At 41.3% G+C, this 17,212-nt stretch overlaps 1 protein-coding gene across 26 annotated transcripts in view; it reads left to right on the forward strand.

The window, feature by feature from the left end:
- The window catches only part of TRPM3 (transient receptor potential cation channel subfamily M member 3), a 1,000,643-nt gene that overhangs the window by 383,174 nt on the left and 600,257 nt on the right, over window positions 1–17,212 (forward strand). For 6 of the 26 annotated variants that reach the window (XM_008256297.5, XM_008256302.5, XM_070050862.2 and 3 more), the window contains exon 1: window positions 11,268–11,777. The exons of 12 other annotated variants lie outside the window; for them this stretch is intronic. In XM_008256297.5, the coding sequence (XP_008254519.1) occupies window positions 11,601–11,777 (177 nt within the window). In that variant the 5' untranslated portion in view covers window positions 11,268–11,600. Of the gene's footprint in view, window positions 1–11,265; window positions 11,778–17,212 lie in introns of those variants that run through there. 8 more of the 26 variants (XM_070050834.2, XM_070050843.2, XM_089336766.1 and 5 more) reach the window with 4 other exon arrangements.

Here is a 17,212-nt window from a genome sequence, read left to right on the forward strand (position 1 = left end):
TGCTTTGAATAAATATGCAGTACATGGTTCACTGCAAGGATTAACTGTGGAGTGAAGAGGCCATGGAGGAAAATGGAAAGACAAGATATTGAAGCTAGAGATTGGTGGCAAGTCAGCTATATTTTCTGAATCTCAGTTTGCTTTTCTGTAAAATGTGGTGAATAACAGCACCTTTCTTATTTGTGTTTCAGCAAGGTTATGGGTAATGAATCAGAATAAGCTTGTTAAACCACCTTAAGACACACCAACATCTATTCCTTTTTAATGACGACATTATGATGATGACAAAGAATATGATTAATATTGCTGATGTCTCCATACCCTTCAAAATAAAATTTGCTCTTATAGAAAACAGAGACTGACGTATACAAAGGTGCATTTTGATATTAAACTCTCAATTCTGTGTCATTGTGGGAGATGTTTGATAATGGGACAGATTATCTTGAGCAGCCAATGACTGAATATTCTAGCAGGGATTATTTTCAGATTCAGCTTCCCATGTTGATATTCTCTCCTTTTCTTTCATTTTTCTTTTCCCAAATCCCATGTGTTGTTTAGGGTTTGGTCCCTACCTTTAGGTTACAGTTTGAGAATTGATTCCTTTTTATTTTTGATAGCTAAATAAATGTTTCTTAGATTTTTTTAAGGTAATGTAATTAATATTTGGGGAAGCAAAAGAGCACTGAAAAGTTAATAAGTGACCCAGACAGTTTGGAGGTAAGTTTCACCTAAGATTGCTTGAAAGAAATGAGGTTAACTAAAAAAGAGATTCAAGCAAACATATTTAGTTCATTCGTTCTTCATCTGTAAATTTTGCATTCAGTACATTTTCATTAAGTTCCCATCATGCCTCAGATATTCCTGTTGAATGTGGAATACAGCTGACCATTGCCTTAAAGAAATTACATTCAGGCCAGCGCCATGGCTCACTAGGCTAATCCTCCGCCTGTGGCGCCGGCACTCATGGTTCTAGTCCCTGTTGGGCGCCAGATTCTGTCCCGGTTGCCCCTCTTCCAGGCCAGCTCTCTGCTGTGGCCAGGGAGTGTAGTGGAGGATAGCCCAAGTACTTGGGCCCTGCACCCCATGGGAGACCAAGAGGAGGCACCTGGCTCTTGGCTTCGGATCGGTGCAGCACGCCGGCCGTAGTGGCCATCTGGGGGGTGAACCAATGGAAGGAAGACCTTTCTCTCTCTCTCTCTGTCTAACTCTGCCTGTCAAAAAAAAATTACATTCAAGTAGGGAATGAAGATCAAAAATAAAACCAATAAAATAATTACAAATACTGAAAAATGTAAAAAAAAAAAAAAAAAAAAACTCAAAGACCTGTTATGAGTGATGAAGGCAGGTAGAGAAAGCAAGAAAGGAACCTGCAGGGAGAATACTTGTAAGCAGAAGCTAAAGCCTGAGAGGAAGCTAATCTCTGAAGAGCTGGACAAATGAGCATTAGAAGAGGGAGCAGCATGTGTAAATGTCCCGGGACACAGAAATTAAAAGAAGTCAGTGTGGTCGGAGCACGATGGGATGGGAGGAAAGATCCGGAGCTGAAGCTGGTCTGAGAGGCAGGAGCATTGACAACCAAGATGAAGAGTGGAGATCCATGAGAGCACTAGATGGTTTGACTCATGAAAATGACTTGATCTGGTTTAATCCTGGGAGTTTTCATTCATTTGATCCAAAGCCAACAGTTCACTGACAGGGAATTTAATTAACGTAGAAGGAAAAACTGTGCGTTACAGCTTTATCTAGCTATGCTTCACAAATAATTATTGTTTCCTCCCCTCCCCCCACCCCGCTTTGGGATAAGTTGGGGTAAGACAGAAAATGATAATTCTTTCTCTGTTACTTCCTCATTGAAGAAGGCTTCCCAGGGACAGCTGGGAGTCCCATGCAACCAACCAGATACCTGTGCCAAGGCATGTACCGCTTAGGCCCCCATGGATGGCTTTGGCTGGATTGGAATAACAGCAGTGAGAATCTGATTTATTAACCAGTTTAGAAGCTATTATAAATCAAATTCCTCTTTGGTACCTTCATTTTCTAATTTAATAGCTTCAGGTTAGTGACGCATTTTTGATAATATTTGGTTTTGTTTTCATCCCAAAGGCAACATACATTTCATATGAAGGTCAAATAAACTTTAATAATCATCATGGTTTTGTTTATGTGATTACGCAGACAGACACTTTTGGTTTTTACTTACTATAATAGGCCTTAAAGTTTTCTGGCCAAGTGCATCGATTTTGCGATTGAAGCATCCTATTGTTGTAGCAAGTTTCTAGAATATTGTCTTCTCTGTCACAGAGTGCTAGATCACAGTTTTATCAGGTGGTTAACTATAACATCTGAAACTAATACAGCTGACTTAGATTTTATTTATAGGTGATACTTCAAAAAGTTTCTGGGAAATAGAAGTAAAAATATATTTATTTTGGTTCAAAATAATTTTTGCATCCATGAATACAAAGGATCTTCAAAAAGCTCACAGAAAATGCATATTATAAAAAACCACTGCCCAGGGGAGAGCATTTACTCTAGCAAGTAAGACGCTGGTTAAGATGTCTGTTTACTGTATCAGAGTGCCTGAGCTGGATTCATGGCTCTGGCTCCTGATTCTAGCTTCCTGATGTGGCAGACCCCAGGAGGCTCAGTAACTGAGTCCCTGCAATTCCTGTGGGAGACCTGGATTGAGTTCCCAGCTACCTGCTTTGTCTCCACCACAGCCCCCATCACTGAAGTTATTTGGGGGGTAAACAAGCAAGTAGAAGAGCTCACCTGTACACACTCTCTCTCTCTCTTTGTCTCTCTCTCGCCCATCTCTCTGCTTCTCAGATAAATGAAAATAATTCTAAGAGAAACCATATGTAAATTTCAAATTTTGCACCAGGATAAACTTATCTTTTATTCCCGTTGTCCATGAACTTTTTTTTTGCAGTAACCATGTACATTATAAGACCTTTTGAAATATATCAAGAATTTTTATTTGAATTCAACTCATGGGTCTGAAACTTAGTTTTAATTTTCTCAAAAATCCATGTAAAGATAAAAGTTGGGTAGTAGTAAAAAGTAAATGAGTTCATACATGTAAAGAGCCCACCTACATTTGCAAAAATCATGATTCCTTTTTCCAGTAAACGCTGTATCCCAAGTATTGTGTTATATCTTGGGTATATCAAATGAATACAGACAATCCTTGTCTCACCAAACAGGTCAGCCAGATAGAAGCAGATAATGAAGAGATAGTGGAAGTCAGCAGTTAAAAAAAAAAAAAAAAAAAAAAAAAAGAGCCATTGGTTCTTCTGTGCTCTACAACAATCTGGTTTAAGGTAGGCCCACTGGATTTTATTTCTGTTTAGATTTGTCATATCAAATGGCTTCTTTTTGGAAATCCACGGGAACCTCATATAACTCTTTTGTTATTAGTAGCACATATTGTTGTAGATAAAACACAGAATTAGATAGACCTGAATTGAAGTTCTTTTACCAGCTGTGTGACATATTGAGTCTTGTGCATCTGTAATGTTGGGATAGTAAGCTGCAAACTTCATAGATTTTTTTACAAGATTTATTTTTATTTATTTCAAAGGCAGAGTTACAGAGAGAGAGAGAGGAAGAGACAGAGAGAGAAGTCTTCCATCTGCTGGTTCACTCCCCAAATGGCCTCAACAGGCAAGGCTGGGCCAGGAGTCAGAGCCTTCTTCTCAATCTCCCACATGAGTGCAGGAGTGCAAGCACTTGGGCCATCTTCCATTGCTTTTCTAGATGTGTTACCAGAGAGTTGGATCAGAAGTGGAACAACTGGGACTGGAACGGTGTCCATATGGGATGCTGGTGTCACAGGCTATGGCTTTACCCGCGACACCACTACTCTGGCACCTTAAACTTCATAGATTTATGGGAATTAAATGAGCTGTTCACTTGGAAGGAATAACACACTATTTGGCACATAGTAAATGCTCAAAAGGACTTATTAATCATCATTATTATAATTAGCCACTGTCTATGCTAAAGATGGGGACCAATAAAACTTGTTAGTTCTCTATAATTTTAAAATCCATGTGGCTTGCATTGATTTTGTGCCTTTTCACAAGAAAAACAAAAACTGGACCAGTGTCTTGAGCTAAAATCCTATATTCCCTGTCACTACCATTAATTAAAATAAAAATGAAAGGCTTGTTGCCGTGAAGCATAAAATACCAGAATAAACATCAACAGTGATAACATTTTCTGGAAGATGACAAAAATAGATAGCAAGGACAATTTTCATTAGCTTTCTTATTAACATCCTCTACCAAACAGAGGTAGTGCTTTGAAGGTTTTCCAGATCACAGTATGTCTCTGTTTCCCAGGTGAGCAGACCGTATGGTCCAATTCAGTGTTGGTCATTAGTGACAGAAGCCCAGATGCTCAAGGCAGGGTTTTGTGGCTAGGGCAGGTGCTCAGTTGAGGGAGGTGAGTGGGTATCTGAGAAAATATATGTGAGATCTGAACTTGAACTTCTGTTTTATTTGAGCATCCATTGGCCAATAAATCCACCTTAAGATACACTATTAACAAGGAAATGCTGAACTTCCCTCTAATTCACACAATTTAACTAATCGGTAATTGGGAGATTCATTGCTTAAATCTCCCTCCTCAAAAATTATTCATTCATGAGTTTTTTACTGTCAGTCAGATTTATGGCTTCTATAATAGCAATTTATCTGAAATACTTATACTCTATGTATGTGGGTGGCTCTGTGTGAATGCAAGCAAATGTGTGTTATAGAAATCTAAGCTTGAGTAGACAGAACATTTACAATAATGAATAGCATTGCAAATACTAGAAGACCGTGGACATTAAGCAGTTAGAAATGAGCACCTCAATTTTTTTTTTATTTTAACAAGCCTCTGTGGACTTATTAAAATTTTAGAATTATACCCAAAAACTCATCCCTTTGTGAATGCAAGCATTAAGGTTTCAAAGGTGATTGAGGGTTTATTTTTAACTCTTGACCTTTGTTAATATACGTGTGTGTGTGTGTGTGTGTGCAGGATTTTCTTTTTCCCTTTTTGGTGAGGAAGAAGTTGCTTATATACCTTTGAGTTTTATAAAGTGAACTACTTTACCTATGAAAGGTTTGCACTTCCAGAACATATGATCCCCTCTCAAGTGCACAATGGACAGCAGTAAAGTCAGGTACTGTTTTCTTCTCATGGGTTCTCTGACGCTTCTGCTCTTACTGAAAGCAGCAAAAGAATAAATGAAGGGGTTTTATTTGGCTTTGTGTTTCCCAGAGCAGTAAGCTATGGGAAGAACAGCCCATGTGACTTCAACATGGGTGATAATAAGTTACTACTGTTTTTGAAACTTTTACCTCTTTCAAGACCTCTGCACATAATAGTTAATTAACTTTACAATTCTTTTGACATAGGTAGTATTATTATCCTTAATTTTCAGATGAAAAAACTAAAGCACAGTGAGATTAAATAGCTTCCTTAAAGCTACATGGAGATGGTAAAGAAATGTTTGAAGTCCAAAACATTAGGTTCATGGCCTATCCTGTTAAGTGCTATTTAAAGTTTTTTAAGATTATTTATTTGAAAGGCAGATTTACAGAGAGAGAGGGAGAGATAGAGATATTCCATCTGCTGGTTCACTCCCTAAATGGCCACAATGGCCAAACCTGGACTGGTCCAAAGCCAGGAGCCAGAAATTTCTTCCACGTCTCCCACATGGGTGCAGGGGCCCAAGGACCTGGACCATCCTTGGCTGCTTTCCCAGGTGTATTAGCATGTAACTGAATTGGAAGTAGAGCAGTTGGAACTCTAAGCAGCACCCATGTGAGATGTTGACATCGTAGGCAGCACTACACCACAGAGCTGGCTATAAGGTGCAAACTCTTGTACACTCCGTTTTTACGTGTGAAAACTGAGGCCCCATAGTTAAGCAGCTGGTCCAGGGCTACTCAGTGGGTAAGAGGTGGGACATGAGTTTGAATTGAATCTATCTAAATTCAAAGCTAGCAGATGAAGACAGACATGATGAACGAAACACATATGCTCTGATGCCTCATCATTTCTTATAGTCTTCCCATAAGCCCATAACCACCCATCAACACTTCTCTCTAGGGGCTGGGGCAAATTATGCTACAGTTCAGACTGTGTATGTGTGTGTGTGTGTGTGTGTGTGTTCAGCTATAATTTAAAGTCTATGTTGAGTCAACTAATTAATTCATGAAGGAAAAATTTTAAAAGAAGCTAAATTATTAGTGAGTTCCTCCTCAAAACTCCCTGAAGGATCTTTATGAGACGTAATTCAAGGGATGTGAGAGGGTGAGTCACCAGTGCATTGGAAGTACCTCTATAATATACCGAACATCGCTCTGAGGAGGGTTTTTCACCTAAAACTGAGCTCCATCATGTGAAGAAGGACTAAGGAACCAAGATGCCCAGTGGCAAAGAGAGGTTTGAGTGGAGACTAACATCCGTCTTTATCCATTTGGAGAACTGTTCTCCAGAAGGAAGACTCTGCTTAGGAGTTACAGGGAGGCACAATTGCCCTCAGTCTTAGGGAGAACTTTCTGGACACTAAAGCTGGCAAACTGTAGCATGAACTGCCTCCAATACGCACCTGCTGGCTGTGACTGCGGCTGAAGCTGGTGTACAGCAGGCAGGGAGGCTGAGGGAGGTCTAAATATTGGAAGAAAAATATCTAACTCTGAGACATTTTAGATTTTAGATGCAATAAATGTTGATAAAGCTATTTAACAAAGCGAGCCATTTATTTTAATAGATTTTTGAAATGTATTTTAGAATTTATTGTATATAAAAGATACCAAAGGTGGAGGAAACACCTTAAAGGAAGAAAAAAAATATTTCGTGTATTTGAAGAACATACATCTGGGAATGATCAAGTTAAGAATTGTTCTGTAGGTTGGTGGATTCTTTAAAGAGATTTAATTTTTTGAGAATATTATAGAAGCATCAAAAGGTTCCTGCAAGTTTTCTAGCTCTATCTGAATGCAGCTAAAGGGAAGAAACAGAAGTGTGGATTTTTTGGTCAAAAATGGTAAGCTGTAATTCACAATACAAATGATTTTCTAACAAATATGGCAAATGATCCAAACACAATATAGCCAATAACTGAGGCCAATCACCAACTATAAAGGAAGGAGGATGTTAATATTAAAAATATGACATGCTGCCGGCGCCGCGGCTCACTAGGCTAATCCTCTGCCTTGCGGCGCCGGCACACCAGGTTCTAGTCCCGGTCGGGGCACCGGATTCTGTCCCGGTTGCCCCTCTTCCAGGCCAGCTCTCTGCTGTGGCCAGGGAGTGTAGTGGAGGATAGCCCAAGTACTTGGGCCCTGCACCCCATGGGAGACCAGGATAAGTACCTGGCTCCTGCCATCGGATCAGCACGGTGTGCCGGCCGCGGTGAACCAACAGCAAAAAGGAGGACCTTTCTCTCTGTCTCTCTCTCTCTCACTGTCCACTCTGCCTGTCAAAAAAAAAAAAAAATGACATGCTGTGGTAAATGGTGTCACTATCGTTTTTTCCTATATTTTTCTTAGATGCTTGAATGCCATCCTTTAGTACTCCATATGCTGAATTTGTATATTAAATCCTCAAAATAAATGTGCCCAGGTCCCTATGAATTTCAGTATTAAAACAAGCTCTGAAAAATCACATTGCAGCAATATTTGTTTGCAGAAAACACATTTCAGCTACCTGTGCTACCTGGGCACTGTGTCATTCCCTTTCTGTTTTCTTAAGTTTTCAGGAGTCAACCCTTTTTGTATGTAAAGTATATAAAGAATACAGTGTGAGAAGTGGCCCAATGCTGTATTGTGGGTGCCATAGTTTTTCAAAAGGAAGATTTGCATACTGTCTAAACTGCAGACAGTGTCAGCATTGAAACTGAGCTCAGGGGCTGGCACTGTGGCACAGTGGGTTAACGCCCTGGCTTGAAGCTCCAGCATCCCATATGGGTGCCGGTTCTAGTCCCAGCTGCTCTTCTTCCAATCCAGCTCTCTGCTAAAGCAGTAGAAGATGGCTGAAGTCCTTGGGCCCCTTCACCCGTGTGGGAGATCTGGAAGAAGCTGCTGGCTCCTGGCTTCAGATCTGCGCAGCTCCGGCTGTTGCGGCCATCTGAGGAGTGAACCAGTGGATGGAAGAACTCTATCTCTCTGTCTCTACCTCTCCGTAACTCTGTCTTTCAAATAAATAAAATAAATCTTTAAAAAAAAGAAACTGAGCTCAAATGTTAGGCTTCTTGAATTTAGCATCAGTTACACAGGAAATAAAAAAGGAAGATCAGCAGTGAGAAGTGGGCTTCTGTAGCATGAGAAGAGAATGAGAGTGTTCAAAGCAGGCAGGCTTTGGAGTACAGGCATTTGATGCACTTGGTTTGCAATTGTTTAGTATACCGAAAGCTAATGTGATAAAGTCAGAGGTTGAAGCCTGCAAGAATTTGTTCTGCATATTTGCAAACATCCACACTTATGAAATTTATAGACAACCATGTTAGCTTTGTGAGATGCTAACTTCTGAGACTAGGATTGCTGTTCTTTGCTTTTTCTTCATTAGATTCCTTTCCCCAGACCAGAGCAGCCATTGTTCTATGAGAAAATATCATTTCTTATAAGTGGGAAGAGGGTCTTGAAAACCCTGTTGATGGCCACCAATCTGGCACAAACTACTCCAGAGGTGGAAAGAAACCCTCCTGTTGTGCACTGTCATCCTTCTTTGATCTTTACCTCTTCTGCAGTGTAGGCTACAAACCAACTCCCTGGGGCTTTTGTGCTTCTCTCCTCTAATTGCCATTAGAGAGGGCTGTGAATCATTCTACCTTCTCCTTTGGAATCCTTCCTATTTCCTTTGACCACGTTCCTCAATGAGAATGAAAGGAGCCAGTAACATCAAAGGTGGTGTGTTTTCAGGATGATGCTGTCATCATTTGTGGGGTCCTAACCCTTTTGGAAGAGTGAGGGGCAGAGGATGGGGCTGCAGTCTTTCAGCATTTATTTTGGAACAGACTTCTCACAACCACAATGGAACCACTTTAGGGCATTTTATAGCTTAGGAAGCCCGGTGCCTTGTAGCTTCAATAAAGGCAACATATTGCAATCTGATGAACACCATTGTGTAATATAGCAAGAGGATAGTCATGCGACCTTTGCAATTTTCCACCTTTCTCTTCGCCGCTCTCATGAAACCCATGATACATCAGAGGAAGCATTCAGCTCTAATTTGGCTTGCTTGATTTCCTTACCTGGTACTATAGGTGTGCACACTTGTCCATACCTAATGAAAATTGTCAGTGGCTCCCATTTCAAAGTCACCACATGCTGCCTGAAAAAGAAGTCATGGTCTGGGGAAGTCAGGATACGACAAGCACTGTCCTAAGTGATCATGGATATCAGCCGCTATTGTCCACACAGCAGTCCTCCACTTGTGATCTTGGCTTTGCCTCCATTTAACACATCGTATCTTCAAGGTACAGAGAAAGTGAATAATTTGCCCAAGGCCGGGGTCAGAGCCAGAATTTTGAACCATGCTGTCTGATCCTTAAATTCCTGCTGTTAATTCCTCGGTCAATGTCGTGCCAAAGTGAGGACCAGAAACCAGTGCTGAGCATTTCTCCTTCTAAGTCTTTGAACTCAAATCTTGCATCGGGTCAAATTAACAGAAACCTGAGGCAGTACTTTTATTGCTGTGGTCTCCTAAATTATACAAGAAATTGGGAAGAAGAGAAAGCATGCTTTTCGTCTTCTACACTGGTCTCAGTTCAGACTCAGTTTTACTGCTTACGTTGGCTGTGTGGTTTATTTCTCTGGACCTCTCTTGCTTACTCTGTGAAACACGGATTTGACTATGGCATCTACTTCCTTAGGTGGTTATTGATAAGGATTAATGTAATACACTCAAAGTGCCCAGCACAGCACCTGGCACATACATGTGAGCTGCTATTAATTTAAAACTGACTTCAATCCTTTATGGAAAACAGGAGGGTGACAGAAAATGAACCCATGGAGTGTGAGGTCTCTTTAAAGTGATAATGTGTAATAGAAGATTTCAGACAACCAGGAGTTTTATTTTGCAGGATAAATCAGTGATCTCTGTTTCACCAGCTTTTCTGCAACCTTGCTCTTTGATGTGTGACTCAGGACTGTTATGAGGGAAGCAGTGTTGTAACACACTATGTCAGGTACTTGTCACCCTCCAGGGAGGTGCCATGTTGTCCCAAATTCTGAACTCCAGCAGCATTGTGGCACATCTGCTCTACCCTCTCCCAGTTCTGCTTTGAAAGGCATAATAGTGATCGAGCTGGGATTTACCCATCTCAACAAGTTAATTAGAAATGGACCATGAGTGTAGTCATCAGGAGGAACATGAGGAGGAAATACAGGAACAATGGACATGCTGGAAGGATGTGGAGGTTCTCCTGGGTAGCAGTCCATGGGTCAGCTGCTGCTCCTGAGCTCTGATGCCTTGGGGGATGAGTTGTGGCTTGAACTCCCTCCTCTTCCCAACCCTCCCCCAACTTCCTTTCTCTAAGGCAAATTCTCCAGATTGAAAAGGTCTCCTGCATTGTCTCTCATCACAGGAGCCCTAAAGACTATGAATTCCCAGCACAGCTGCTCTTTCCTAAAGCCACTTGGAGGTGGGGGCGGGAGTCCCCACTTGAGGAAACTCCATCTTTTGTAGAAGCATCCCACATGGCACCTTAGGGGTTAAACTTTTGTTGCAGAGAAAGGGTATGAAGTGAATTTCCCAGAGGGGATAACCCCCAATTTAGAAACTGCCATTTCTAAAAGGTAAGCCGAATATGTATTAGTTTGCACTGCTTTCTATGAACGGAATAACTCGCTGCTACTAGTGTGAGAGAGAAGGAGAGTGAGAGAGAGAGAGGGAGAGTGTGTTTGCCTTCCCCTCTGCCATCTGCCTATCCATCATGTTAGATATATAATGTATATATCAGGATGAGGACTGTCAATCACAGTTAATAAAAACCCCAGAACACGACACAGATCCCTTTCACTACAGATCCATTTGACGATAATTCTCAATTTATTATGTCACGTAAATCAAAAGGGAAGCATTGATCTTACCATAGAGAGACACCCCTTCTCCCTCTGTGTCCTAGCCCCTCCCCCCGCACCAATTTCCAGCCCCTCAAAGATGCTTTGTGCAAGAAAGTCTAAGTTCCTCCTTTGGCTTCATTTTTGTTCCCTTTTGCTCTCTTGCCGGCTCCCCCCCCTCCCTTAACCAGCAAGCAAAGCAAATGGCCCGGGTTCCCCCCCAACGCCTGACCTGCGTTTGCTGGGAGGAGAGCGGGAGAGGGAGCGTGCATTCCGGAGCAGGCTGCTCTGACTCCGACCACAGGCTGTGTTGTGCAGGCTGTCCCTCTCCTTCAAAACCGTGCATCCCCTCCCTGAAGCAGCAGGCAGTGTGCCTCCATTCAGCCACGTTTGGTATGCATGAGCGCGGCTGCAGGCAGAGGGGAGGTGGCTTTCTTAGGAAGGCTCAGGGGCTCAGGCAGCGCCACTTGACTAGTCTCCCAAGTTCCAGGAAGCTTCTGCCCTAATGGAATTTGCAGGTGTGGAGATGACCATGGGATGCCAGGGCCGTGGGGAACCGTTTGTTTTCTAGGCATTGCTCAGGTTTGCAGTTTCTGGTTTTCCCGGTGGAATTTGGAAGGGGTCATGAATCAAACTGATGCTTCTCGCCCCCTAAACTGGACCATCCGGAAGCTGTGCCACGCAGCCTTTCTCCCATCTGTCAGACTTCTTAAGGTACTGTAAAACTTGCTGCTTTGAATGGCTCTAATTGTTCTTTGCAGGTCTAAATATCCAACTTTTGGGGCTGGGACACACCTTTTGGGGAGCAGAGATGCATGCGGTACTGGCTGTATTGCCCATGGCTGGAGGCTCGCTGTCCCCCTCACTGCCCCCACCCCTGGGCTGTCAGGGAGGAGAGGAGGGCGTGAGCCATCCTGAAGAGTGAGCTTGTGGTCTCAGAGAATGGGCTGCCTGAGTGCTACCCCCACCCCATTTAGCCACCCCTGTAACAGAATTAATTAACTTCCTTGGCAGAGTGGGAACAGTAGTGGGCGTGAAATCTCTTAACTCCCCTGGGTTTGGTTCCTGGGTTTTTTTTTTCTCCCTCCCTGGGGAAGCCCTGCGACCCACTTTCCCTTTCAATGGAACCTGGGAGAACAAAGGATTCTCCTCATTATGTTAAAAGCCCTCCTGAGTTAGGTGGTCCAGCAGGTAAAGACAAAGAAGGAACCTCATCAGATAGGTGCCCTTGGCTTTGCAAAAGGCTTGAGCGTTTTGGTCTCCTGAGTGAAGTCAGTCGTGGGAAAGTATTGTTAAACATACATTGACCAGAGGCTCTCTTTAGCTCTGAGTCACACAAAAGACTGGTACTACACCTGGGCTGGCATTGCCGCCTAGTCTCTGCAGCACTCCTCTTGCTAGAAGTAAATACATTAAAGAAAAAAGTCCACACTCCTCACTAATAATCCATCTTGATGCTCTGTCTTGTAGAAGAGGAAATATAAATAAAATAGAGTTGTGTAGAGAACAGTTATTTTTGCCTAGAAATTGTGGCACACTTTTTTCAAGAAAAGTGCCCAATTCAGGACATTCCACAGCTATTTGAAGTTAAAGGGCAAGGTAAAGTTCTAAATTCTCTTTTCCATGTTATAGATGATCTTTTGATTTCATTTGCACTGTGCAATTGAGTCCAGTCAGCTACCACGTAGGATTAATGAATTGGCACCTAAAAATGGCACTTACTGAATTTCTTCTGAGGTTATATTGTGGTTAAGTTTGATGAGGACAATTAGTTCCATAGCTAAGTGGCTCTTCACCACAGAGTGTTACCCAATATCTGGGTTTTCCTTACCCTGTAAGACACAGATTGGTATTAACTATCACAAAGGCTGGCTCTAAGACTGAAACCCCCATCCTATGGTTGTCATGGCAATGGATTGCTTCCCTAAAGGAATATTTAGGAGGAAAAACAGGTTTGAACATGGGGAATGGGAGAGAGGCTTCTTGGGATATCTGTGCTTTCACTGTACTGGAACAACATGTGTGATAGGGCATGAAAAAGAATGATGCCAGAGAAGGAACAAATGAATGCAAATCTTCCTCCGCAATCCCTGGTGAACCGAGAATCTGGGGCAAAGACTGTTTTGGCGAATCAAAGTATAGCTGAGAAAATCAACTCTAGTAATTCCATGTGCAATGAGCAATATTTTTCAGTTGAAGTCATTCATTGGCTTTACCCCAACCTAATGCTTTTAAAGTCTTCTTAACAGGTGTTGTATATCACCCTCAATATATTGTTAATTCTGTAGAATATTTTAAATGAAAAGTGTTAGTGTGTTTTCTTGTTATAAAATCAGCAGAGCAGTAGCTGATTATTTATCTTTAGAACTGCACGTCTTGTCCACAGGACGTGCAGGGAGACATTGTCAGTACAACACCAATACTCACATTGGCATACAGCTCAATTCCACCATCCTTTATTAACATGGTGCTTTATAACAATTTATCCAGTAAAATATGTAAATATTCATCCAATTTTGTCAATAGGTGAGAAGGAATGTGTTTTACTTCAGAACTTTCTTTGCAACTGGCATCTGTAAGATCCTATAAGACTTCAGATATTGAGCAAATTTCAAGTTCTATAAAAAATTAAGTCACATCAAATTCTTTCATCAGTACTTAGAAGGAAATGAAAGCTGCTTTTGGACATGAGCAATGATCTGGTGCATACTCTGGATATGAATGCAATGTGTTTTTCTCTCCTCTAGTTTTTTGCTGTCCAGTCCTTGCTTTGCTAATCCCTGCATATTCTTGCTCTGCTTTGATCTTTCATGTAAAATAGAAGTTCATGAAGAATAATTCGCTTCTTGTAAATGTTCTTCCTGGCTCAGTCAATGCACTAAATATTTGATGACAACAATTCTTCCTGTCCCTTCCTTTCTTTGTGTTTCCTCCCTTTCTCCCCTCTCAGTCCCTTGCTCCACCTTCCCCATGCTACCACTTGGGTTGGTAGATTCCTTGGGCAGCCAGGAGTGTATTGCAACCCTAGGTTAACAAACCAATTTATTTTATTCAACAGGCAATTCTTGTTCTTCTTCTAAGGGTTGTTCTGGTATGAAATGTTATCTCCAGTGTCCCCACTTTTCCGTAAAAGAAGTTTAGGGCATGATGGCTTGATTAGATTTAGCTACACTCCAATGAACGTTTCTGACAGATTGGATTCTAACCAATTTTTCCTCCTTATCCTTTTTCCTTGAAAATGTGTTTCTTTCCTAACTTATTTTGATACCACATTAATACTTAGAAATATCTTCATAATCCTATTTCCTGTTCTTTCCCATTTCTTAATAGAAACTGGGTATAAAGAATTAAAAGGGGCAGACCAGCATCTGAAGCATGAATGAAACCCAGTGAGTGTCGGAGTATACTTATTAGAGCTCCTGAACACATCTCATTTGTTGTGCCCATTTCAGAGCAAATTTTAAATATACCAATGAACCTACATTTTGAATTTGGAGTTACATTTGGAAGTAACATTTGAAAATATGTTTCTGGGCATGTACATGGTGATAATATCCAAAAGACAGAGTCTGTTTTCAAATGGATACATTTCAAATGGGAACTTTTCCAAACTATTTCTCTTCTGTTGTCTTTTTTTCATTCTTATGTGTCTCAAGATTTCATCTTACTATTAATCACAAAAGAGTCAAGTTTGTTTTAGTGACAGAATGTTCTTAGCATATTTCATATTCATTAGCAGGTCTATCTCTGCCATTGTTTTATTTGGGAAATTTTATTTTGGTAACTTATGTTGAATTTGAACATTATTTTTAGGACAGAGAGCTTTCTTAGTGTTGAAGTCTTGGCAGACTTACTGAAGGAAAAGCTCTTGAAAAATGGGTAGCATTAAGGGAAAGGGAAGCTATGCAGTTGCACCAGATTTTGGATAGACACATTTAAATTAGTTTGTTAATGAAGACCCAATGATGAGTATCATCTCAAGATTTGCAAAGCTTCATTCTGAGCAGTGGTGTGACTTTCTCCATGTTGAACAATGTCAGAAATGAGTAGAGTCTAGAAAGACCAGCCTAAATACTGGGCTCCAACTCCACTGTGTTCCTACCTAGTTCTGTGGCCTTGAGTAAATTACTTTGCTTCTCTGTAACTTGGTGTCCTCTTTAAAATGAAAGGTTTGCATTTTGATTTAGATTTTGTGCTGTGATTCCTTTTGGTGAAGTCTGCCATGTTCTGTGGGCATGGAGAAGCAGTCTGTTTGGCTGAAAAGATTGAATATTAAAATAGAAGAAGGAAATGGGTATGGAAAACAGCAGGGTCTAAATTACAGAGGACCTTGTCTGCTGAGCTAAGTAAGGCGTTTTACCCTTATCCTGAACTACGGGGTGTGATTACAGAAATTTTTGCAGTGCTGTGAGTGCCAGTTTCATGTATTATATAATTGCCCTGGCTGTAGTGCTTAGAATGTGTGAGATGGTGCAACTGGAAGCTGAGAGATTAGATTAGAGGCCTGGGGAGTGGATGAGAACTTGGGCCAAGGCAAAAGTAATAGAGGTAAAATAAACAGAGCTTTGTTAAACTGATGTACTTTTGGTGGAGGGGAAGATATAGGAAAACTTCAGAGTTTCTGTCTTCACTGTTTGGGTGGATGTTGACCTCAGAATCTGGTATAAAAGTCCTGAGTAGGAAGTATAGCAGAAATTCTCTATGGTTTCTCTTTGGTAATCTGGAAGGGGTCCATCTGTTGTTTACTCTGGTGGGACTGAGCAGCCTCTAGGAATATCCTTCCTCATTTCACTCTTCTCAATGATAATGCGACCCCTTTGAATGCCTGATGGAAGAATTATTTGAAGTAAATAATACACAAAAACATCGATTTTTATTTTTATGCTTCATTTTGTTCAGTAAGCCTGTCTTCTTATAAAATTATAGTTATTATTTTAGTGGGCTCTCAGATTAGCGCAACCTCTGTCCAAGTGCTAATGGGCACTTCCATAATTCCATATGATGGCAACCACCATGCACTGTGCTGTCCTGAAGTACAGCAAGATCCTGATGTCAAAATGAATTCCATCTGTCTTCTACGGTTGACTCCAAGAATTCCAGAAACTGACTTTTTCTTGGCATTCTCAAACTCCTCAAGAAATAGTTGACATTTGTTTCTATTTGTGTGTTCAATGTAGGACCTCCAAAGTCTTCCATTCACATAGAAAATCCTGTATCTCTGCAAGAGAAGTAGAATAATATCAGTGAGCCAGAACCTACTTGCAGCCAGAACAGAGCCCTCCTAAGCCATGTTCTTGTGAGTAGCAGATAAATTGCCACAGCAAAGGAGGATGCTTGCACCTGTTACACCTAGACACATGGGCAAAGCACAGTGGGGTGATCAAGGTGTTATTATGCACCAATTTCATCACCTGTCTCAAAGATGGGTGACTTGGAGAATAAATGAAGGTATATTGTTAGGCAGAATTTTAAGGGCTGCGAATAAAGAAACTTGTGTCCTTTCATCTTAGAATGCTGGCCTCAGATTCCCTTAAGAAAACAAAGAAGTGAGAAAGAAAAGAAAATGTGACCAAACAAAAACCCAGGAGAAAGGCAGAACTGTCTGCTGTGCTCCAAATGGTGACTTCAACTCAACTGCTCAACAGTGAACCACATGACTTGTCTTTTTGTGAAATGTTCCTCAGGCAGCCTGAAGGAAATTCCTGAGGCAACAAGAAACCTTCCTGTCCTTCTCCAGAGTTCTGTGTCCTGATGGCCTCTATTGTGGAGACAAGAAAAAAAAAGTCTGTGGTTGCTGGGGAACGAGGCAGAAATGGCAAAGATGTGTAAGTCTAGGGGCCATCTCGCTGGGAGATGCCTGCAGTCACAGTAATAGTCCTCCTAAGGTCTGTCCTGAGAAAGAGGGCTCTTCCTTCCTTGATAATGACCTCTGGCAAGGAGCAGGGGTGTGGCCTCTCCAGGGGTCCCTTCATATCCTGCCATCTCCCCTTATGTTGAAAACCTCAACTGACTTCAAGCTAATGTTGAGATAGTTAGGTCCTACTTTTTCTCTAAGATGAAAAAGCTTTTTAAAGACTGTGTCTGAGGAAATATATTCAGGAAATGTTTATTGAATGAGCAAGCACATGAAAGACATACAAGGGTAATTC

The sequence above is a fragment of the Oryctolagus cuniculus genome, chromosome 1 (assembly GCF_051225735.1).
Source record: "Oryctolagus cuniculus isolate XC-2025 breed Fujian yellow rabbit chromosome 1, ASM5122573v1, whole genome shotgun sequence".
Classification (NCBI taxonomy): Eukaryota; Metazoa; Chordata; class Mammalia; order Lagomorpha; family Leporidae; genus Oryctolagus; species Oryctolagus cuniculus.